The sequence below is a fragment of the Amia ocellicauda genome, chromosome 4 (genome assembly GCF_036373705.1).
Source record: "Amia ocellicauda isolate fAmiCal2 chromosome 4, fAmiCal2.hap1, whole genome shotgun sequence".
Taxonomy (NCBI): Eukaryota; Metazoa; Chordata; class Actinopteri; order Amiiformes; family Amiidae; genus Amia; species Amia ocellicauda.
In genome coordinates, this window is record NC_089853.1 from 23,015,458 (window position 1) to 23,037,955 (window position 22,498).

General features: G+C 37.1%; 1 protein-coding gene across 3 annotated transcripts in view; it reads left to right on the top strand.

Annotated features, from left to right (window-relative positions):
- Positions 1–17,960, top strand: part of pde8a (phosphodiesterase 8A) — a 62,783-nt gene extending 44,823 nt beyond the window's left edge. For all 3 annotated transcript variants that reach the window (XM_066701451.1, XM_066701450.1, XM_066701452.1), the window contains exons 3-22: positions 1,321–1,511; positions 2,754–2,810; positions 3,090–3,144; positions 4,532–4,620; positions 5,022–5,100; positions 5,500–5,640; positions 6,739–6,827; positions 6,945–6,996; positions 7,087–7,129; positions 7,704–7,781; positions 8,446–8,516; positions 8,935–9,099; positions 11,175–11,223; positions 11,678–11,813; positions 12,426–12,624; positions 13,038–13,255; positions 13,974–14,106; positions 15,042–15,206; positions 15,357–15,486; positions 15,855–17,960. In XM_066701451.1, coding sequence (XP_066557548.1) covers positions 1,321–1,511; positions 2,754–2,810; positions 3,090–3,144; positions 4,532–4,620; positions 5,022–5,100; positions 5,500–5,640; positions 6,739–6,827; positions 6,945–6,996; positions 7,087–7,129; positions 7,704–7,781; positions 8,446–8,516; positions 8,935–9,099; positions 11,175–11,223; positions 11,678–11,813; positions 12,426–12,624; positions 13,038–13,255; positions 13,974–14,106; positions 15,042–15,206; positions 15,357–15,486; positions 15,855–15,961 — 2,247 coding nt within the window. In that variant the 3' untranslated portion in view covers positions 15,962–17,960. The remainder of the gene's footprint in view (positions 1–1,320; positions 1,512–2,753; positions 2,811–3,089; positions 3,145–4,531; positions 4,621–5,021; positions 5,101–5,499; positions 5,641–6,738; positions 6,828–6,944; positions 6,997–7,086; positions 7,130–7,703; positions 7,782–8,445; positions 8,517–8,934; positions 9,100–11,174; positions 11,224–11,677; positions 11,814–12,425; positions 12,625–13,037; positions 13,256–13,973; positions 14,107–15,041; positions 15,207–15,356; positions 15,487–15,854) is intronic.
- Positions 17,961–22,498: the final 4,538 nt, after the last annotated feature.

A 22,498-nucleotide genomic window follows, 5' to 3' on the forward strand; every position in this document is an offset into this window, starting at 1 on the left:
CCCAGCACTATGATATATGATGGAAAGGAACTATTTGTAACCCTTACAGTAGCAGTGAAGACGATGCTCTTGCTTCTCAATTGCTATGCTGTAGTGCGGTCTTATTAAATTAAAAAAAAAATGTTAACATAGTAACTTCCCTTGGATGTCTCTTGTCAAACATACAGAACCATTGTCCCTTTTCCTAATGTGACTTTGAACCCAGTGGTTGAGCTAAAAAGAGGAGTATAGTCTTGTTTGGGTCATTCTTCCAAAACATGTACCATTAGTGGTACACAAGAGTCAAAAATTTAACATGTCATTGTCCATTATATTGTTGTGTTTTTTAAATTATTAAATACCTTATCTAAAGACATCTGTATCAAAAAAGATAATCAGCCAGCTAGATTATGTGCTAGTGATGTGTTTTTACCACCCCCCAGGGTTTTGATTGGTTGTTCATTTTAACATTTCAACAATGTCTGCATGCATCTGTGGGTGTTCATGAGAGTCTGAACATAAAATAAGCACATAAACAAAAAACTTTTAATTGTAATTAAATTGTATTAAATATGAGAAGACGCATGGTCACTGAAAACCACCATAAATTATCTTAAAAGGAGTCCCATCTTTTTTACTGACTGAAGTCTCTGTTGTAACCTGAATTACAAATGAGACACCACTGACAGAATTGCTCTTTCCACTCCTTACACATAGCAACCCTTCTAAATTTAGCAACTGTCATTTTTCCGGCAACAGAGGGTTATTTATAAATGTAGAATAACTGCTCTTAATGGATGCCGAGTGCAAGAAAATCCATTCCTTTCATGTTCTAATCGAACATGATTTGTGGACACTGCGCTTGCAGAAAAAAAATATTTGTAATTATTGCAAAACACTGAACGTAATCTCATCCAGGTTTGTATTAAACCAACCCTATATTTGTGTTGTTATATGCATCTGATAATATATCATGACTAATGACATGAGTTTCTATTCAATATTATGATGGGCAAAACAATTGTGCTTAAAGACACATTATTATTTTTTTTGTTGGTGATCACCCTCAGTGGTACCTTTTTTGGGGCAATTACTCAGTTATTTTTGTGTGTGTTTTACTTAAAACTGAAGAACCACATTCTTGACAAATGAGATGATATACCTTGCGACATCTCTTCCAACTGCAAAAAGTACAACAATGTGCAAAGCCTGATAAAGAAGTGTGCAAACCCTGATATAATAACAACACGTCAGCAAAGAGACACAAACTAATGTGACATCAGCTTTATTTATTTCTGGCGCATACACTAATTTCATTTCTATCTGTGTTTCAATTTCTAGGTACTGTTAGTATTTGCCAAAGAAGATAGCCAGAGCAATGGCTTTTTTTGGGCATGTGAAAAGGCCAATTTCAGGTGTAACATTGCCAGAACACCAGAGTGTGCACTGGAGTGTTTCCTAGAAAAACACCATGACATCATCATCATCGATCACAGACATTCCAGATACTTTGATGCAGAAGCATTGTGTCGGTAAGTTCTAATTGTGTTCACAGTATTCTAAATATTTTCCTTTCATTTATTCCACTAGGTAAAACCAAGTTTGAAAGTTCAAGTTTTACATTAACATGTCCTTCCCATATGAAAGACATTAGCTAGATCAAATTGAGGATCTGTTTGTTTCTATGGTGAATATTTTCAATGGCCTTCACAATAATCGTTATAGTGATAGCTCTGCCTCTGTGCTTTAACCCCTCCCTACTTATCTTTATCTCAGCAAGCCAGTTTGTGAATCAGATGAGTGAAACAGAAATGCTGGTATGCACTGCTTTACAGTGCTGAAAATGTGTGGTCTTGTTGGAATAGACTCATTTTCATATGTTAAGTAGATCAGCAAACTAAAATTTTTTCAATGTTTTTTTTCACCCCCTGGTACAGTACATATTTGATCTTATCAAGGTCAATTTCCAGTGATTTAAATGGGCAATATCCAAAACAGCACAGCAATAAAGATAATTAAGTATATAGGGATGTAATTTATGTACAAATATCACCTGTCATATGGGTCCCCCATATGGGTAAACTGATCACTACCTAACCCAGTGGTAGATCTTCACCTTATATGATAATATAAAGCAAAACATGTAGTAGAAATGTTTGGTTTACACTTTTTGAGTTAAAGTACTTATGCACAGATCCCAGGGGTTTTCAGAAGATTGCAGCATGCTCTCTTCCGCATGTAGGGTCTATTTTAGGATGTAGTGTGTTGCCACAGCCACATATGATAAGGATCAACATCAAGATGGCACACTGCTCTGCCTATAGATTTCCCAATATGATGAGCCTGGGATTCCTCATGCTTAGCTTCAGTCATTTGCCAGTGGAGTTATATGATCCTCTAAAACTAAAACCGTATATTTTTACTCTATTTTTAGATCAGCGTCATCAAAGTAAGTTCATAAGAATAATTGTAGTTGCTCGCCTCTTGTGTTAACCTTACTCGTTAAATAATCATTACACAGTAGAGAGAAATAGAATTGGATATTCTGATAGCATGCCTTAGTGTAATGCACCAAGAAAAGGTTTTATAGAGATTTCTCTTCCTGATCGCTGGAAATGACTGAAATTGTACATTGTTTTCAGAGCCCGTTTTACTTACAGACTGTTGCACAACTGTGATGCTGCCTTGGGGAATCAGATCATAAATAACTACAGCAACCCTGATTTGGTGGCACAGCTTGCCGTCACTAAATGGCTTCTTTTGTTTACATGTAGGTCAATTAGAGCAGCAAAGTCTTCGGAAAACACCGTAATTGTTGCAGTTGTGAGAAGGTATGTGTGTGAGGCAATTTCTAATTAGTATTTTTTCAATTAGTTTTTGTTTGTGACATCGTAGGAAATATTTAGCATGCTTGTCTTTTCCTTTTGCTGAAGACAAAAGAAGAAAGCATCGAGTGTATTATTATTTTGCATATGTACAGTTTACATTTTTATTTAACTTGGCTTTTTTATGTGTGGAAGAAACTTGAGTGGGTAGTAATGTAGAGTAATATGGACAGTGTGAAGGTCATTGGAATATATTTTTAAAATTGGATATTATTCTTTTTAAAGGCAGGATCGTGAGGAAGCTTCTGTGATGCCTCTGGTTTCTGCTGGTTTCAACAGGGTATGTGTAACGGCTCTTCCAGCTGACAGTCACATTCTTGCAGAGTACAAGTCCTTTCAGCTGCCAGCACATGGCACACACATGAATCAAGTGTGAAAATTGGATAAAGTTGCTCTTGGAAGACAGCTGATTTAAAAGTACAGATTGTCTTTTAACACTGGAAGCGGCAAAGGCAGCCCAAATGAACAGAGCTTTATCCTATAACTGACAGCATTGTACTCATGTTTCAGGACTAAAATTAATATTATTAATGACATTTATTTATCAATTTAACAAAACAAGTTTAGTGTAATTAACAATTGAAAGTAAGCAACAAAATCATGAATACACACTAACAGCATTGTCGTTTGCTTTACATTTGGGCAGGTTTTGCAAATCCAACCCCAGAAATGTTTTTCCCTAGATGTTGTAATACACTAATTATCTCCTGGTTTTATATACCAGATAATAATTATCCCACATGTGACCTTATTTAGCTTAACCATTGTATCACTGAAATGCTTAACATATTCTGAATATCATAGAAATATTTAGGAAGATGCCCTAGTGACCATGCAGTTGATGCCCTTTGCAAATGGTGGACCCATTGCTCTATACATCCTTTATCCTTAGTGAATTGTGCCCACACTGTTTCACAGTGTTTAACAAAATCTTTTTGGTGGTGATGAACACTGACCTCATAAAAGCACACCATTTTAATATTTCAGAAGCAAGTAGTGTTTCCAGGCAGCGAGACATCTTGTGAGAGATGTGAATGATTTTTCTCTTTAATGGGTCAGTTTTCTTGGGAGATTTTTTTTTCTGTTATGCCCTAGACACAACATTAAATTAAAGTAAATCACACAGTACTTGTGGGAACATTAGAGAATAACAGTGAATACAGGATTGTTGCAGTTCAGACTGGTCAAACGTACGTGGCCTTGCTGAAATCTGAGCTGAACCTTCAGAGGGCATTTTAGACACAAACATTTTAACACTGAACTAATCGCTACAGAATATATGTGCTGTCAACCTTGAACTTGACATGTGGTACAGTGTTGGCTGTCTTGTACACTTTTCATTTCCAGATAGCACAAGAACACTGAAATAGCTTTTAATTTTTTTTCTCACAATAAAGGTATTTAATAAGTTATAAAAGTGAGACTCCAGCAGTGCACAAGTAATTCATATATGTTGTGTCACAAACCTTATGAAATAAACATAGCCATGTTTTTGGCAGTGGAGTTTTTGTGATATAAATGAATAAATTCATGTGTTCTTTGAGCTTTGATGTGCTTGACCTTGTACATGCATGTCTGCCATTGATTCTGAATTACTGCAGCTGATTCAACATCAAAATGCTGCATAGTCCATTCTTAATAACAAATTTACCTTTTTTTTTCAACAGAGATATGTAGAAAATGCCAATATTATGTCTTGTTACAATGAGCTTATCCAACTTGAACATGGGGAAGTCAGGGCACAGTTCAAACTGAGGTAAGCAAACACAAAACCAGCACCATGACACTCAGTAACAGAAAAATATAATGCAGAGGGTGCCATTTCTATTGTTAATCACTTAAAGACAATGCAATTGTGTTTAACCTGATTGGTAGTACATCGCAAATTGTCAGTGTATTTCATATAAAATGTGTTTGTGTTTTTTCGGTGGTGACAATAATACAATGACATTGTTGGGCATGGCAGTTTTTTTCAGTGTATTGTGTGCTTTAGGTTCCTCAGATAGTATTGTGATATATTCTATGCATTGATTCATTTATGCATGTATTCAAGAGGATACTGACAAAACTCCGAATACCTTGTTCCGGGGTCTGTCTCCTGTTTATATTTATTATTATATATAATATATATATACTTTTTTTCTTTCTCCCCTGAAGGGCATGCAATGCTATTTTCACAGCACTAGAGCAAAGTCAAGAAGCCATTGAAATCACAAGTGAAGATCAAGTGATTCAGGTTTGTTGTCAGAGTTTTTGATTACACCAAAAAGCTCATTGTTGCACATTTCCTGTAGTGTGCACTGAAGTTTTTCTGAATGATCAAGCAACTTCTGTGTGAAGCAACCTTACACACGGCCTGCTTTGCACATGGATGAGGGATTATTACATTCAGGATGGGGTCTTGTGACCAATGTTCGCTTTATATGACAAAGCTTTTTTGGGGGGGCATCATTGTGCTATTCAAGTTTTTTTTCTTTTATAGTGATTTTTTTTATATATAAAATATACATTCATGTTTTTTGTAAGTACTATGAAGAGCCAGACTTACTTAAGAGGCTGTGTTTTTTGTAATAATGCACTTGCATCAGACCATTTTCATTGGAGCCACATTCATTCAATTCTCATTTCCGTGCAGTATGTAAACCCGGCCTATGAATCCATTATGGGATACCAGCAAGGAGAACTAATAGGGAAGGAAATTACAGAAGTGCCTAAAAGTGAGAAGAATAAACCTGATCTCCTTGAGACTATAAATTCCTGTATAAGGAAAGGAAAGGTGAGTGTCCATGTTGTTTAATGTTTATGGGGCTGGTTTAAATGCACTGGTGTTTTAGGAAAGATCCCCCTCGTCCCCTCAAGTGGTACATCACATCTTTCTTACACAATTTTTCCCCTCAGATATTTTAACTAAGATATATACAAAACATATACAGTGTATGAATTCTAAACTGTTGTAAATCATATAAATCAAACAATTTACATTAAACAAGACAGACAAAGAAATTTTGTAAACTAATCCAAAGAAGGTAATCCTTTTTTTTGGGGTCTTGTAATATTTAGCTTGGAAAGGTGCCCAGCTATTATGAGTATTTTTTCATTTCTGTTCTGCCCTGCAAAGGGTATTACTCATAGAGGTCTTCTGAGAGTATGATTTTTGATTTACACAATTCATTTTATCTCACATATTTTGTATCTGGCAAAGTCCCAGACACTATGTCAGCAGCACCTGAAGTTGTACAGTATGTGATAGCTGTCCCATTGTACGATAATGTTGTCACATTTTTGGAAGGTTCTTTTCCTTTTGTAGGCCTGTGTACAAATTACCCATATAAAGAACAGGGAAACCCATCAGCAGAGCAAACCATGAAAGACACATGCTTTATCTGAATGCCAGTGGTTTACAGTGCATTGTGACAGGGGGGATTAATATAGAGACTTTCTTTTTCAAGTATGTGGTTCTGTAGGTACCAATTGCACAGTGTGTATTCGCTTCAGAGGACACTAAGGTCACATATAGGCAGAAAAACAGTGGGTAGCTGCTTTTGAACCAGCTGTACAGCACAGGGAGCTTCAGACATAAAAAAGGATCATCCTGGTGCACATTTACAATAAAGTCCCTCAGCTGCCTTTGATATTTTAGTTGGTCATATTTTCTCTTTAAATGATAAAATGTGTGTTTGGAAACATCAATAGATTATGGCTCAAAGGCTGTGTAATATTGAAGGTGAGCTGCTGGGTAATCATCCCAACAAAAGAAAGCTTATTTTAGGCTTAGCCTGTCTGCATTCCCCCCACATCAAATTAATTGAAGCTTCAAAACATGTATTAACAAATATAAAGAAAAAGAGTCACCATATTCATATTTTTGTTTTAGGAGTGGCAAGGGATTTACTATGCCAAAAAGAAAAATGGAGATAGTGTTCAGCAAAATGTGAAGATTACACCTGTGATTGGACAGGGGGGGTGAGTACTCTGCATTTTTGGTACTCTTGACTGCATGGCTTATGAGTGCCTTATCTTATTTAAATTTCAGTGTCAATATCAAAAGTCGAATTTTATTTTTTCTCTTTTGTTTTACAGAAAAATTAGACACTATGTGTCTATTAACAGGCCTTTAAATGACAATAATAAGGTAAAAAAAAAAACGATTTGGTGTATGTAATATTAATATTAATATGTAACTATATTTGACTAATTCATTTTTTTCCCTTTTACTTCATAGACTGACAAGTCAAGTGATCGTGTTCAGGCTGAGTCTCAGACAGGTATGGAGCACATGGGATTCTCAGTCTTTATCTAATCTGTTTTATACAGCTCTTTTTTATTCATACGAGTGACATTGTGATTTAAATAACCATGCACAATTAATATGTTTTTAATTGTTTTACACATCTGAGCAAGAATTTCTTTTTTTTTTCTTTCTACAGTGCTCACTGTTACACCTAAACCTTGTGTTTTGTGGCCAAGAGTCATCTTCAGAACTTGATAGATGTATTGTTGCTTCTACTTCAACTTAATTAGTTGTGATAACAGTAAGGTATAGCCCAATGAAAGAGTTGCACATTGTGTTACAAGTCAGATAAAGAAGGTGCCTTATCCCTATGAAGTGGTGTAGCCTCTAACCCTATTAATGGTGTGGTGTGAGTGTCTGAAGCTTGCACGGTGTTGGTGGCACCGCTGTGTCCTGAGCATTACTGGAAGTCAGGGCGTCAGCACCCTGCACCACTGCTGCGCCAAAAGAGACGGCCTGTTTGTGGAGCTGTAGATGCAGGGCTTCCTCAGTAGCCCATAACAGTCTGCAGCAGTTAGATAACACCACTCCTTCTGCTTTCCTTCCAGATATACAGTCATGTAAGCACAAAGACAGAAGGAAAGGCTCTTTAGACGTGAGGTCAACCACATCCCGAGGAAGTGATGGTGAGTAAGGGCCACAGAGTGAGAAGGATTAGATCTGGGGAGAAGTATCTCAGTTTGTTTGAGTTCGTCTTGATGAACTAAATGCCACTGTGCTGCCAAACTGCTGTTTGAATTGCTGTGCGGCCTATTGTCAGATGGGTGCTGTGAACATGTTCAAAATGTTAGACTTGGATGCAGGACACCCCCAAACGTGTGCCTGTGTGTCTTCAGTGAATATGCTTTCATCATAGTTACATTTTTACATTTTCAAACATCTGTGAAAAAATGTAACTTTGATGTGGTGTGAATGCAAAAATTGCTTTTTTTTTTGGAACCCAGGAAAACAAATAAATACATAAAATGGAGGTGTGAGAATATGGCATGGCTCCTGCTATGTAAACATCTATTTCAGATTGGAAAATATTTAAATATGAAAAACAAATGAAATCCACACCATTATTATTAAACAAGTAAACATTTATCAGACATGGTTCTACATTACGTCAATTGGTATACTTCCAATAGTACTTGGTGGGAAGGGGAATATTTCATATAGAAATTATACACTTTATCTTGGTTTGTTTGTTTGTTTCCTGTCGCTTATTTGAGCAACACTTTTTCTGGTGTTGGTGTGTGGTTTATTTTTGGACAGAAGGTTTACTGTTATTTCTTCTGACTCTTTCAGGCAGTTCCCAGCGACGACACTCTTCCATGGCCAGAATCCATTCCATGACCATCGAGGCGCCCATCACGAAGGTGGGTGCATCGAGGGGCTCCTCATGACATCACAAAGCAGGCATCTCTGTTACTACCTTACTACAAACATTTGTTAAAGAGAGAAAGTGCTCTATACTTAAGCCTTTTTCTTTTTGATTATGCTTTTGGCAGTGTATCATAGAACTCCCAAAACAAAAGCTTTTAAAAGTTGGATTTCTGAGCCTATGCACAAAATCAACTATTAAGAAGCATTTATTACAATCACTAGCAGTATTTGACAAACTATTGCATAAACAAGGGTGATTATAATGCAGTATTTTCCCCCCTTATTTAAAATAAAATACTTACTGGTATTTTTATGTATTTCTTGTGAGCACTGCCCTGCTTCCAGATTGCACAAATCGAGCACAAATCGAGGCCTGCTTGTGCTGATTGCCACTGCCTCCTGTTGTTCCAGGTAATCAACATCATTAATGCCGCCCAGGAAAGCAGCCCGATGCCAGTGGCTGAGGCCCTGGACCGTGTGCTGGAGATCCTCCGCACCACAGAGCTGTACTCCCCACAGCTCGGCACCAAAGACGAGGACCCGCACACCAGTGACCTCGTTGGTGGTCTCATGACGGTACGAAGCATTTCTTCAACTCCCCCACGTCTTTGGTACTGAAATAAATCCTGGCATTGTCCTTGCTGTTCTGTTTCCCACAAATGTGCCAGATACTCAAAAGTTACAAGAAAGCCACAATGAGATCTCAGTCAGTGCTGATTTGAGAGGTGTACAGCACTGACGCCTAGCTGAAGCAGTTGAAGCATTATTTTCATCATGGTTTTTTTGTTTGTTTGTTTGAACTCTGATTAGCATATTTTTCCCATCAAATATAAGTCTTTCAATGTATATTTAGCATAATATGTTTTTCAGATGGTTTAATTGTTAAGGAAGCGAGGCGGGTATACACTGAATTCCACAACACGGCTGATAAATGGAGAGGTCACTCAATCCAGCTGTTTTTTTGTTTTTGTTTTTTCTTTCTTGTTTGCCCCTCCAGTCGTGAATACAAAAACAGTGGTCACCAAATAGTCTTGTCTGTTAAAATAAATCAATATATGTCACTTTAGTTTACATGCATTACACAGCTTCATCCAGGTGATATCCTCTCTCTCGATTGAAGTATCTTTCTGAATTAATGAAATAGCTCTCAGAAATTCAATTACAATATGATTGGGACATTACAGTCCTTATTTAATTATTCATGAACTCCAGCAGATGGCTAGCGGCCAGCAGAGTCTCCAACACCGGGCTGCTGAGCCAAAGCCCTGCTATCTTAACCACTGTGGGGGGGGAGGTTTAATCAGTGGAATATATAATCACATATATCTGCAGGAACATTATGGGTGGTGTTTGTTGCAAAAAAGGAGGATTTGTCATAAAATAACAATTCTTAGTTGAAAATGTGCACTCCTTCAAAATCCAAGGATACACAGGTGGTAAAATAATTTAAGTTTGCAGCTGCAGCTGTTTAAGTGAATGTTTGTAATTCATACACTGTGGCTCTTGTGACTGCATACTTGTAGTGTTGTTAGAACACCCTGGATTTGAATTCCAATGATTTTGTAAATAAGAATAAAAGTACATCATCCGAGATTCAAAACAATATTTTTGTGTCCATTTTAGCTTTTTTAATGCTAATTAACTATGAGTACATGTTTGTGCATTACCTGGAAAGACAGTTCCAGGAAGCTCTGAGTGTTCTGATTGTAAATGTATAGGAAACGCACAAAGAAACAAAAAAGGATGTGCATCAGATATGTGCTTAAAAAAAACTTCAGGTCAAATTTGTCAGTTTTCCAATACCCATTTTTTTATGTATCATTAAATGGTATTATATTTATGATTAGCCATGTATTTATATATTGTTAAATTTAATTATGTTTATAATTATAATCACTCAAATCAAATGCCTTTTTTATGAGTTACGATCAACTTTAAGATTTGAGGTTTACTTCAACTGAGGACTGAACATTTGAAAGCCTAGAGCTGCCTTTTTTTTGGTCACTGAACTCCAGACGCAATCCTAAAATAGACCTTGTATGCAGAAACTATTACACATTTAGACAATGCGTAGGTCAAAGATGAACTTCCTTTCTCGCTACACAAGTAAACGTTGTTTTCAATAACATAGACAAGTTCCTTCTGATGTAGCAGTAAAATACTGTGCAGTGTGTTGTGTGTGATATATGTGCACTATCTACTAAATTGATTTTGTAATAAATCCTGCCTATATATGGTGTGCATATTTGACTGAAAAAATAAGCAGCTTGTCAGGGTTAATGTGGGTATAAACTTTATGGAGGATGTATGTTCGGAGAGTTTTAAGTCCACAGCTTAAATACTTTTTTTGTCAAGGATTATTTTGTGAAATGATTATTTATTGCAGTGGACATTTAATGTTTTAACATTTTCTATTGCATAGTGAACATGTCACCAAAATGTAATTAATGTATCAAATACCCAACAAAATGGTCAGTGGTGTCATATTTTACAATTTACAATTTTACAATTAAAAATGTACCTCTTTGTACCTAGATATTGAATCTTTTCTCTTCCTTATATTCTTGTAAGCCTTTATGGACATTACTTCATAATGGCAATTAAAATTATACAGCTAACAAAGTATCTGTTTTTGCTTTTCTTTTATCCAGGATGGTTTGCGGAGGTTGTCAGGGAATGAGTACATCTTTGCAACAAAACGTAAGGACATGGAAATGTTCATTTTGTACTTAAATGATGCATAGTAATCAAGAATGGCTATACAACTAGGAAGGAGACATTTTGGATTGCATATGGTAGTAAATTAACTATATTGTAGGTCAAACACATCTATAATTAAGTCAATCCCTAATAAAGGTTCGTATTTACTAGACTTTTAAACCTCGTTAAATTACCTTCCAAGAAAACTGCTGTTCCAGGAAGTGGCTTTCAGTTTATAGTCTGGTATCCCGTGCTGCTAGTTCTATCTAGGAATTATAGCCTGTGTGAATAGATAGGGATTTCCATTGATCTTGGAAAAGTTTTACAATACTAGAGTTCTCAGAAGTCCAGGATATATAATCTTAACAGGTTAATCTGGATTAATTCCATGTAAATCAAACAGAATTTTGATTGTAGTCACCTTCTTTTTTTATATTTTTTTATCTGTGAACAGAGCCCCATCATATTCCCAGTCACCTGATAACTCCACTCTCCCTCAATGACATCCCTCCCCGTGTCGCCCAGACCATGGAAAATGAGGACTCCTGGGACTTTGACATTTTTAATTTAGAAGCTGCAACAATAAAGAGGTGTGTGAGATATTTCACTTATTCACACTAAGCATAGCAGGGAGTCCCCTGCTGTTTTCTCAGTGAGATGTGCCATTTGAAAGTTTATATCCCAAACTGATTCCAAAAGGATTCTGGTGCACAGGCCAGCGGAAAGGCATGAGGTAGAATGAACAAGGTCACACATCAGGTAGTCCGTGTCAGTTGTAACAGGAACTGAAGTTTTTATTGCCGCGGTTGTTTTATATGAGAAGGCAATGCAGTGCTGTAGTGAACAAGACTGCTTAGATCTTGTGCCATGACACTTCAGTAGATACAACAGTCTGACATACTTTTACATGCCGTCTTCTGGCCGAGATGGGATGTGATATCCTTTGTATTTGAAAGGAATAGTAAACTAACTGTAATACAACTTAAAACCTTATAGGATCACAGTTGTGATGAACACACAGATGCTTACTTTCAAATGTATGACTTCTCTTCAAACTTGTTAATGTTTGATATATTACAGCTAAGTTTTTAAATGCCTTTTGAATAATTTTGTCTACTATAAAAATGGTACTGTAAGACGTCATAAGTGAGATTAATCCAATTTGTATTTTTTTTCTGCTTTTCCTTTCTTGTTTTTATTAGGCCTTTGGTTTATCTAGGTCTAAAAGTATTTTCACGCTTTGGGGTTTGTGAATTCCTAAACTGCCCTGAAGCAACGTTGAGGTCTTGGCTGCAGGTGATTGAAGCAAATTATCATTCATCCAACTCCTACCACAATTCCACTCACGCTGCTGACGTGCTGCACGCTACGGCCTATTTCCTTTGTAAGGAGAGGGTGAAGGTTGGTCAATGTTACTGTCTTTTGTATTTTATAATTGTATTTAGTGAATGAGCAGACTGAATCGCTGCACACAAACAGTAACCTTGATTCCATATGTTTTATAATAAGCCTGATTTAATCTTTTCCCTCTGCCAAGTATTGCATTAGAGTAGCTGGGGGTTAGGGGCTGAGGGGTGGGGTATGTTGTGTTATGTCCATATGAATACAGGCAACCCCCGCACTTACGACCTAATTGGTTCCCGCAGAGATGTCTTAAGTCGAACTGTCCTAAGTTCAAACCCTTATTTCCCATCCGTGCAATGTTATAAATGGTGGTTCCCTTCCTTAAAACCCATGACTATGGAAATGGAGGAAAACTAAATAAAACGGTACTATATGCGTTTAAAATATCACTTGACCAATCCCTTCTGCAGCAAAGCCTAGACCAGATCGATGAAGTGGCCGCCCTGATTGCTGCCACTGTCCACGACGTGGATCACCCTGGGAGGACGAACTCGTTCCTGTGCAACGCGAGCAGCGAGCTGGCAGTCCTGTACAATGACACGGCCGTGCTAGAGAGCCACCACACTGCGCTGGCCTTCCAGCTGACCACCCGGGACGACAAGTGCAACATCTTCAAAAACATGGAGAGGTGAGCGAGTGCAGAGACTGGGATGATCCCCTCCAACGCTCTGGGAGTCCAGCTGAGTTGGCGGGTTCCCTATGCTGTTATTGCTCCGTCTAGTCAAAGTCTTCTCCCTACATCCCTATAGTTGATATGAGACTGCTGTAACTATAGCTCCATGCTTTGGACATTTATACAGTTTTCCCAGCATTGATTCACAATTACTGTCAAGTTTTAAGTATATGATTTATGTAACACTATCGTTACACAAAGAAATGTAAGGAGTGACAGACTCCTTTTTATAATGTTATTTCATATGACTTCATAGGGATTAATCTGTATGTGTATAATACACTGTATATTGTGGCTTTTATTTTCTAAGTTTATGACAATGATGAAACGTGTTGAAAAGCAGCATTTATTCATTATCCCAGAGGATAATTTTAGTAGCAGTCTGCTGACTGTATGTATTTGTGAAAATGGCAGGGATTTTATAAACAGCACATCTTTTTTGATTTGAGATGTGAAAATCTGTTGTAATGTGCTTTTAGCTTTTAATCTCAGACCAGTATCTTTAACATGCAGTGATTCTCTTTGAAGAGTGGATGTGCACAATAGGCTATTCATTCACTCTGACTCCCTATTAGCTAGGTGTGAAGTCTCAGAAGTCTTTAGGTTTTGTGTGTTATTTTGAATTGTATTTTTATTTTAAATCTTATTATATATATTTATTTATTTTAAATAGAAATGAGTATCGAACACTCCGGCAAGCAATCATCGACATGGTTCTGGCAACGGAAATGACAAAGCACTTTGAGCATGTCAACAAATTTGTAAACAGCATTAACAAGCCTTTGGCAGCACTGGAAGAAAATGGGGTAAGAGAAGTTGTGCTATTGAAGAATATGGGAACGAGGTGGGTGGGTTCAGACCTTCCAAGGAGGTGTGTTCTAGGGTGTTCTGGATCAAATTGGATTTTTTTCTCACACAGTTAGTCTTCAGGTTTTAAGCACTCTGATTTGATGATGCTCTTATCATCTTGAGTGTGAAAATTAGACTACTTATTATTCTTTTCTTTTGTAATCACCTCCTGGAAGTGATGGATCATTCATTCATGTTAGGAGCTGATGTGTAAAATGCAGTTCATTTTAATTAACATATAATATACAAAAAATCATGAATTGCTTCACCATAGACGTATTTCATAGACTTTTTTACCTTCTGGTGAAAGCAGTCAATATTTCCAGCTAATCCAGGTGCCAGGATAAAGTGTAAAATAAATAGTCACACGAGTAAAACTTGGGTTCCTCGTTGACAGTCTACTTCATTTTTCACACTTCACTTGAGAATGTATTTTGTGTGCCTTTGGCTTTTATTGTCGTTAAAATCTGACATGCAGCCAATAATTAAAACGGTGAATTTAGTATAAAAAGAAATACTGGTTTAAAATAGCTTCAGTGCTTCTCACAATTGGGCACTGGCAACTGCTCAGAGTGAGAATTTAACAGGCAGGTACCAGGTTTCACATTAGACTGTAGAATGCAGGGCAAGGGCATTTTAAAGGATCTGGGATCTTTTTAATGAAAATGGTAGAGAGCCTACACTCCGAAGAATGCAGTGTCTATTTTTAAAACGCTACACTGAAGATCCAGTACTGTTTCACAAGCAGAGTAAATTCTTTAAATTCTGTCTTACTGCTTTCATTTTATTGATATTGTAAAGATATTGTATTGCAATAAAGTGTGTTCCGCTGTAGTATGTATGGACAGCTAATAGATGTTTGAAAAACTTCAGATTTTCTGTCTTTTCCTAGGAAAATGGAGATGGCGATTCTGTCAAAAGCATATTGACATCTCCAGAGAATCGCATTCTTGTGAAACGCATGCTGATAAAGTGTGCGGACATCTCTAATCCCTGTAGACCACTAGAACTTTGTATTGAGTGGGCCGGCCGCATTTCAGAAGAATATTTTGCACAGGTAATTAAAGACTGGCCTGATTTTCAGAATGCTAAAAACACAATAATGTGACAAATTAAAAAATAACTGTTCTGTTAAAAAGTAGTGCTTTTGTGTATATTCTGTGTGAACACACCACCCAGCAGTGACGTGTTGTTGTGCGTTGTGCAGACTGACGAGGAGAAGCGCCAGGGCCTCCCTGTGGTGATGCCAGTGTTTGACAGAAACACCTGTAGCATTCCCAAGTCCCAGATCTCATTCATCGACTATTTCATCACCGATATGTTTGATGCATGGGATGGTAAGAGGCTTTCTTTATTTGTTTTTGCTCAATACAGAATTTTTGTTCTGAAATGTGTAATTTTTGGGAATCTTCAATGATTAGAACATCTTATGTGAAACCAAAAATAAATCTCTGAAAGACACAGAATTGTTCAAAGGAATCTTTATAATCTGATGATGCTGTAATGTCTGATAGGGGGCATCCTTTCAAATTAGGCCTAAATAGGCATTTTTAAGCATTAAATAGTTTGGCTGAAGTGCTCTGAACACTGGTGCCTATTCATACACCTTGGTACTAAGATGTTTATTTTTTACTAGAAAGGTATTTAAAACATTCCTAAAAAATACCTTCCTGTTGCCTCTTCCATTTATTTGTTCCCCCCCCAGCATTTGCAGACCTGCCGAACTTAATGCAGCACCTAGACAACAACTTTAAGTATTGGAAAGGCCTGGATGATAGGAAGCTGCGGAGTCTGCGCCCCCCCCCAGAATAACAACCCAGGCTGTTGGGGGGGGTCCTCTCTCCAGTCAGACTCGATGCCATTGCGGAGCCGCCTTTCTTCACCTGCTGCCGGAGCGCCGTGTCGGCCATGGCAGCGTGGGGGCAGCGCCAAGCCGTGTGGACTTTATACCCTCGATTTCTGTACCGTACACACAGAAGTACACAAGCAAACAAACAATTACAGATGTTAAAATAAATTTCCTAGTAATTAAAAAAAAGAAAAGAAAAAAGAAAAACTTTTGAAACTGGTTCCTGATTGCGGTGACAATCCCAAAGGTCGGGTCACTGGGGGATCCTTTGTGACCATACAGGATGTAGCGTCACAGCAGCAGTGGTTCCACAGTTGAAGACGATGCGGGAGCCACTCTGGCCTGGCAAGACTGACAGCACTGGCAGAGTAGTGGAGGAGGCCGGTCCATCGGCTTGGTCTCTCCAGCGTCCACTTTACTGAATGACTGCTCCGATTCTTGCAGCCGCCTGGAAGATTTCACACACTGACATGCCACAGAGCCTTGGTCTTTTGGGGAGACGTTGGCATCAGCATAGTCTCACTTTTTAAAAACTACAGAACACTATAAACCTGCTACTACACTCCACCTCTATTTAAGCTTCTCTGTATTTTTTTTGTTTTTAATTCATATAAGTGTCTACTGATCATGACTTTCAGGCCTCTAGTCTGTCGTCTCTGGACAGATATGTAGCTACACAAAGCAAGTCTCGAGGAGGGGAGTCTTATTTTCTTAGAAGGATGGAGTGTGTGGGAGTTATTTTGGGCCGTTGAATAGAAGAAAAACCTTCCCATCTTGATTGTTAGCATTTGTGATTTAGACATTTGGTTTATTTATTTTGTTTTAGATGTTCAATATTTTCTATAAATTTATAAATACTTAAAAAAAAGAAAAAAGAAAAGATAAAAAAGAAAAGCCAAAGCTGACTTAGAGATGCATTACAATTTTACATGAGTCATATCCATAAGTATACATTTTGTTAATGTATAGACCTTTTTATTTTCTTAATACAAATATAAATTAGAATGACACCTTTCTATTGCACTGTAAAGAATAGAAATGTATGTTTTAATATTTTGTCCATAATAGGGATGGCTTATTTAGGAACAAACTGTATTGTAACTGATCTCTGAGTGTCCAGACTCACACCTATAGGGACATATTGTAAACTTCCCAACTCGAAAAAAAAAAGAGAAATAGAAGACCTCTGTAAACAAAGTTTGGACTTCAAAGATTTTTCTCCCAGAAATTTTGTATTTGATATCTTACTGAAAGACTGCCTTATTTTATACAATATTGATACAATGCATCCCACTGTGTAAATGGAAAGAACATTTGGATTTTTTAATCATTATCGACAAAAATAATATTTAATGAATCTCAATATTTTTTATAGATTATGTATTTTCCACTAAGTGAAAGATAAAAAAAAAAATACAAGCATTAACATTAGAATTTTGTAAAGATGTTTGACTAAAACATTAGATGGGCATTCACCATTAAAAACTTTTTAAAATCATAATAAATGTTAATGTATATTTACAGGGTTTACAGAAAGCAGAATAGTATTTTGCTGTCAAATGCCCACCTTGCAGCATAATGCTTATTTTGATTTTGACAGGTATGGTTTAAGATGGTTTATCCTGGGGAAAAAATGTATGACCCATCATAATTTCTTATTAGGTTTTTATGTTTATGGATATCCCTTATTAAAATTAATGTTGCAATTTATTTTATTCATGCAGTATATAAATTCTCAATAGTAATTACAATTATGAAAGTATATATTTTTTAAATTGCACTCAAGGCAGTGGATCAATCAGATGCAAATTTCCCAGTTATTGATTTAGCTTTTATTTTGACACAACTGTACATGTGATACAAGGAACTGTCTTCTCATGTTGAATCATTACCTCTTCCAGCCTAACACAAATATTAAACTACACAGATATTCTCAGAAGAATAAAAATATTAATGAAATCCCCCGTTTGTGTAATATTCCCATTGCCTGGAAACACACACCCACTTCTGTAGTCTCTGGCTGTAGAGGATGAGAAAACTGAGGGTAAAATACTGCAGATACATTTCCATGCAGTCACTAGTTTCTCAGAGCAACACATGTCTTTGAAAGAAATCCATGATGTTGCTACATATGGTTTCAGACTTTTAGCCCTCTGGTGGCCTGTGTGCTGCAAATTGATCTTACCAGTCTAGGATGTATATGGAATAGGGTTAAAAATTGTTCGGCAAGCTGTCCATTTAATTTCTTTAAGAAAGAGGTCAAAAAAATATCACCACATTTTAGGGATCTAAACATGACAGAAGTTTGTGAATTTTGAACCTGTGCTTTTAGTGTTGGCACTTCACGAGTGCAGGTACAGTACAAACATTGGAGAAAAACATTTCTTCCCATCCACAGGAATACTTTGATGAATAATAGTTTTATTTTGCATTTTCTAAGTGGAAGTGACTTTTTTTTGTTTGGAGGTACATCATACAGGAAATAAACATCTTAAGGAAGTAAGTTGTTTCCTAAAATGAAACCTGTTTTTTTAATTATTATTATGATTATGATTATTATTTTTTTATTATTAAAGTTAAAATACTATGCTGCATCCAAGGGAGTTCTTTATCAACTTCTCATAGGTACACATATGATTGATTAAGCTGGAAAGTATTTACACAGGGTATGTACTTGTAGTGCATACCACGACCTGTACATAAAGAACATCCATAAATGGTGAAAAAGTGCCTTAACAAATACTTGGCTATGGCTCACCTCTGCATCTTGGTTAGCACTTCAAGTTATTGCTATATGAACCATAATAATACATGCCAAGTGTTTTATGGGGTACTATGTAATAGAGCCTGCTTTTGAAAGAGAATAATTTTCTTCAATAGAAAACGTCCAATCATAGGTTCTCTAAACAGTTTTGCTTGAGTACTTTCCAGACCAACAGGACTTCTGATTAGAGGTTCTGGCACTGCAGTGAGTGCCAGGCATTTCCATCAGAGGAGTGATGCAAATCAGGGAAATCACAGTGGCTAGGGCATGTATTTCATCAATTTAAGATGCTATAACAGGGACTGTTCTTAAGTGAATCCAGATGCTGAATTGAAAGATCTAGTCTGAGGATGTGATTTTGGGAAGATTACTGGGTACTGAGTTTCTTTTATGAATTTCATGGCACTGCCTCCAAACAGAAATGGAAAATGTGTGATTTTTCAAGAGAATTACAGTATATATCAATTTGTATTAAGCTGAGATTTTATTTTCACATTAAAAAATTATGTTGGCCTTCATTCCATTGAAGGTAAAAAAAAAGGTAATGTAAATTTGATATGGAAAAATAGGTATGGCAGATGTTGCATAATTTCTTTTTATCCTTCTCTGAATTTTTACAGCTGTGTAGCATAACTGTGAAATGGCCCTCGAGCACTTATGGAAATTCACTCACAAATTACTTTGTTGGAATACTGACTTTTTCAGTGAATGGGGGAAAAAAATCCATACTTTTGCTTTTTAAGCATGCTTTTTAATGTTTTGCTTACTGAAAAGCATTTGAACTGCCTGATATATATATATATATTGTTCCGAGTATAGAAAGAGATTGCTATGTAACTGATTTAACACAATCCCCTGTCTTAGGGGTGAAAGCATCAACACACATTCTTCCAATCACAGAAAAAGGTAGTTTGATTACAAAGATAAAACAGATAAAACACTCAGTGGCCAACATCAGTACAGTATTGATTCTTAAATCCATAGTAATCCACTCAGTTCACATAAATGGCCTTATGCAAATACAGGCTAGAACGAAATCAAAACTTTGACCCACCCACAAGTCGCAAATTACAGAGATGTATCTTATCACGTTTCAATGTAGAAATAGTAGAAAGGGGCTTCTAACTATAAATTAAACATTGTTAGGGTGCAAATTATTACTTTGCAATTTGCAGGTGGGTCAAAGATTTGACTTGGTCTAGCCCCTCTTCCTTATAAATGAGGCCACAGAAATAGAGATAGATAGACCTTGTTTTGGATAATTTTCTTGCTTTGGGGTATCCTTGAAATTAAGCCAGTGCTCGTCAATGGTGAGTTCCCTGTCACCTCCCCCACATTCTGAAATGTTGCGCAGCCTACTGCTGGGCCAATAATTAATGTGAAGGAGAACAGCCTAGAAAAAGATAAATCTAATGGACTAATGGAATGTCTTCTCACAGATTTGCGAGACCATCTGAAGCTAAGAGCAGCATGAAGAAGCTTCCAGCTCTGTGATTATTGGGACCTGTGTGGTCTTTGTGTACTGTTGCCAGAATGGAGGGAACTTTATTGGTGAGGTTGGAAAAAGTCAGTTCCCTTTGTAAATAATGATGATCTTTGCCCAAGAATGTGTTTAAAAAGGAAAAAAAGTGTGCCACCCCTATGGACATGAAAAAGCCTTGACTGCAGGAAGGAATCACTGTGTTATCATTGGACACCTATCAGTATAATCAGAGACCTCTGACCTTCAAAGTGATTTCTGTCTGTATATTAACAAAGCAGTGCAGAAATATTCCTCTTAAAGATATGAAATTCCACAGGAGTTTGCTTAGCGTTTGCTCAAACTGCATTCCTTTTTTTTCACCATGTAGGTCGATGGTTCATATTTGTGCAATACAGGGTGCCATTCTGTCAACACAGAACATTCTGTTCAGCAAACAGCGATGGCCAGTCTGTTGTTTATTTTTTGGTTGGATCCTGTGAAGTCTTCCTTCAGTATTTGGTGTCTGCAGTTTAATTAGTCCCTACCAGGAAATATGTGTTTAAATGCTAGTGTTTCATCATATGAGAATCAAAATGCATTTGAACTTGTTTTTATTCCAAAATGGTCATCAGCAGGAGTTCCTTGGTCAGCATGGCAAGCTTTGATATTGGTTTGGAAAAGAGGGACCTAAATGTCTGAAAGAAGCTTTTATATGCATACATATATATTTTTTCCTAATTGACATGTGCAAATATAATTTAGTTGCAATTCTGTATTTGTAGTATTTCCTGAGTAAAATCTCAACCAGCTACTGACCTAGATTTATGTAATAGTACTGTCAGGATTTCATTAAGTACATAGGATTAATGCAATTTTAATGCCAAGCAATTAGTAAAGAAAAACTTTCACCTCTCACAAAGACACCTTGTTATTAAAGCTGCTAAATGTTTTGCTTCCAAATGGATTTTATATTAATTAATTTCTTGTTTATCTTGTTGTGTATCTGTTTGTGTAACTGAAAGACTGAATGTAGCCCTTTACTCCTGAGTGCAGACCAAACAAATGACAGACTTGCTACACCAAAAACCAGGTCTCTGGGTATGGGTCATTTGTACACTCTTAACACAGGAGTGTCACATTAATAGAACAGGGTCATGTATAAAATGCATATTATATACAGTACTGTGCAAACGTTTTAGGCAGGTGTGAAAAAATGCTGTAAAGTAAGAATGCTTTCAAAAATAGACATGTTAATAGATTATATTTATTAATTAACTAAATGCAAAGTGAGTGAACAGAAGAAAAATCTACATCAAATCCATATTTGGTGTGACCACCCTTTGCCTTCAAAACAGCATCAATTCTTCTAGGTACACTTGCACACAGTCAGGGATTTTGTAGGCATATAGTCGGTGTATGTAGGTGTATGATTAAACAATTATACCAAACAGGTTCTAATGATCATCAATTCAATATGTAGGTTGAAACACAATCATTAACTGAAACAGAAACAGCTGCGTAGGAGGAATAAAACTGGCTGAGGAACAGCCAAACTCAGCTAACAAGGTGAGGTTGCTGAAGACAGTTTACTGTCAAAAGTCATACACCATGGCAAGACTGAGCACAGCAACAAGACACAAGGTAGTTATACTGCATCAGCAAGGACTCTCCCAGGCAGAAATGTCAAGGCAGACAGGGGTTTCCAGATGTGCTGTCCAAGCTCTTTTGAAGAAGCACAAAGAAACGGGCAACGTTGAGGACCGTAGATGCAGTGGTCATCCAAGGAAACTTACTGCAGCAGATGAAGGACACATCATGATTACTTCCCTTCGCAATCGGAAAATGTCCAGCAGTGCCATCAGCTCAGAACTGGCAGAAAACAGTGGGACCCTGGTACACCCATCTACTGTCCGGAGAAGTCTGGTCAGAAGTGGCCTTCATGGAAGACTTGTGGCCAAGAAGCCATGCAACTCAACTATGCACGAAAACACAGGAACTGGGGTGCAGAAAAAAGGCAGCAGGTGCTCTGGACTGATGAGTCAAAATTTGAAATATTTGGCTGTAGCAGAAGGCAGTTTGTTCACCGAAGGGCTGGAGAGCGGTACACGAATGAGTGTCTGCAGACAACAGTGAAGCATGGTGGAGGTTCCTTGCAAGTTTGGGGCTGCATTTCTGCTAATGGAGTTGGGGATTTGGTCAGAATTAATGGTCTCCTCAATGCTGAGAAGTACAGGCAGATACTTATCCATCATGCAATACCATCAGGGAGGCATC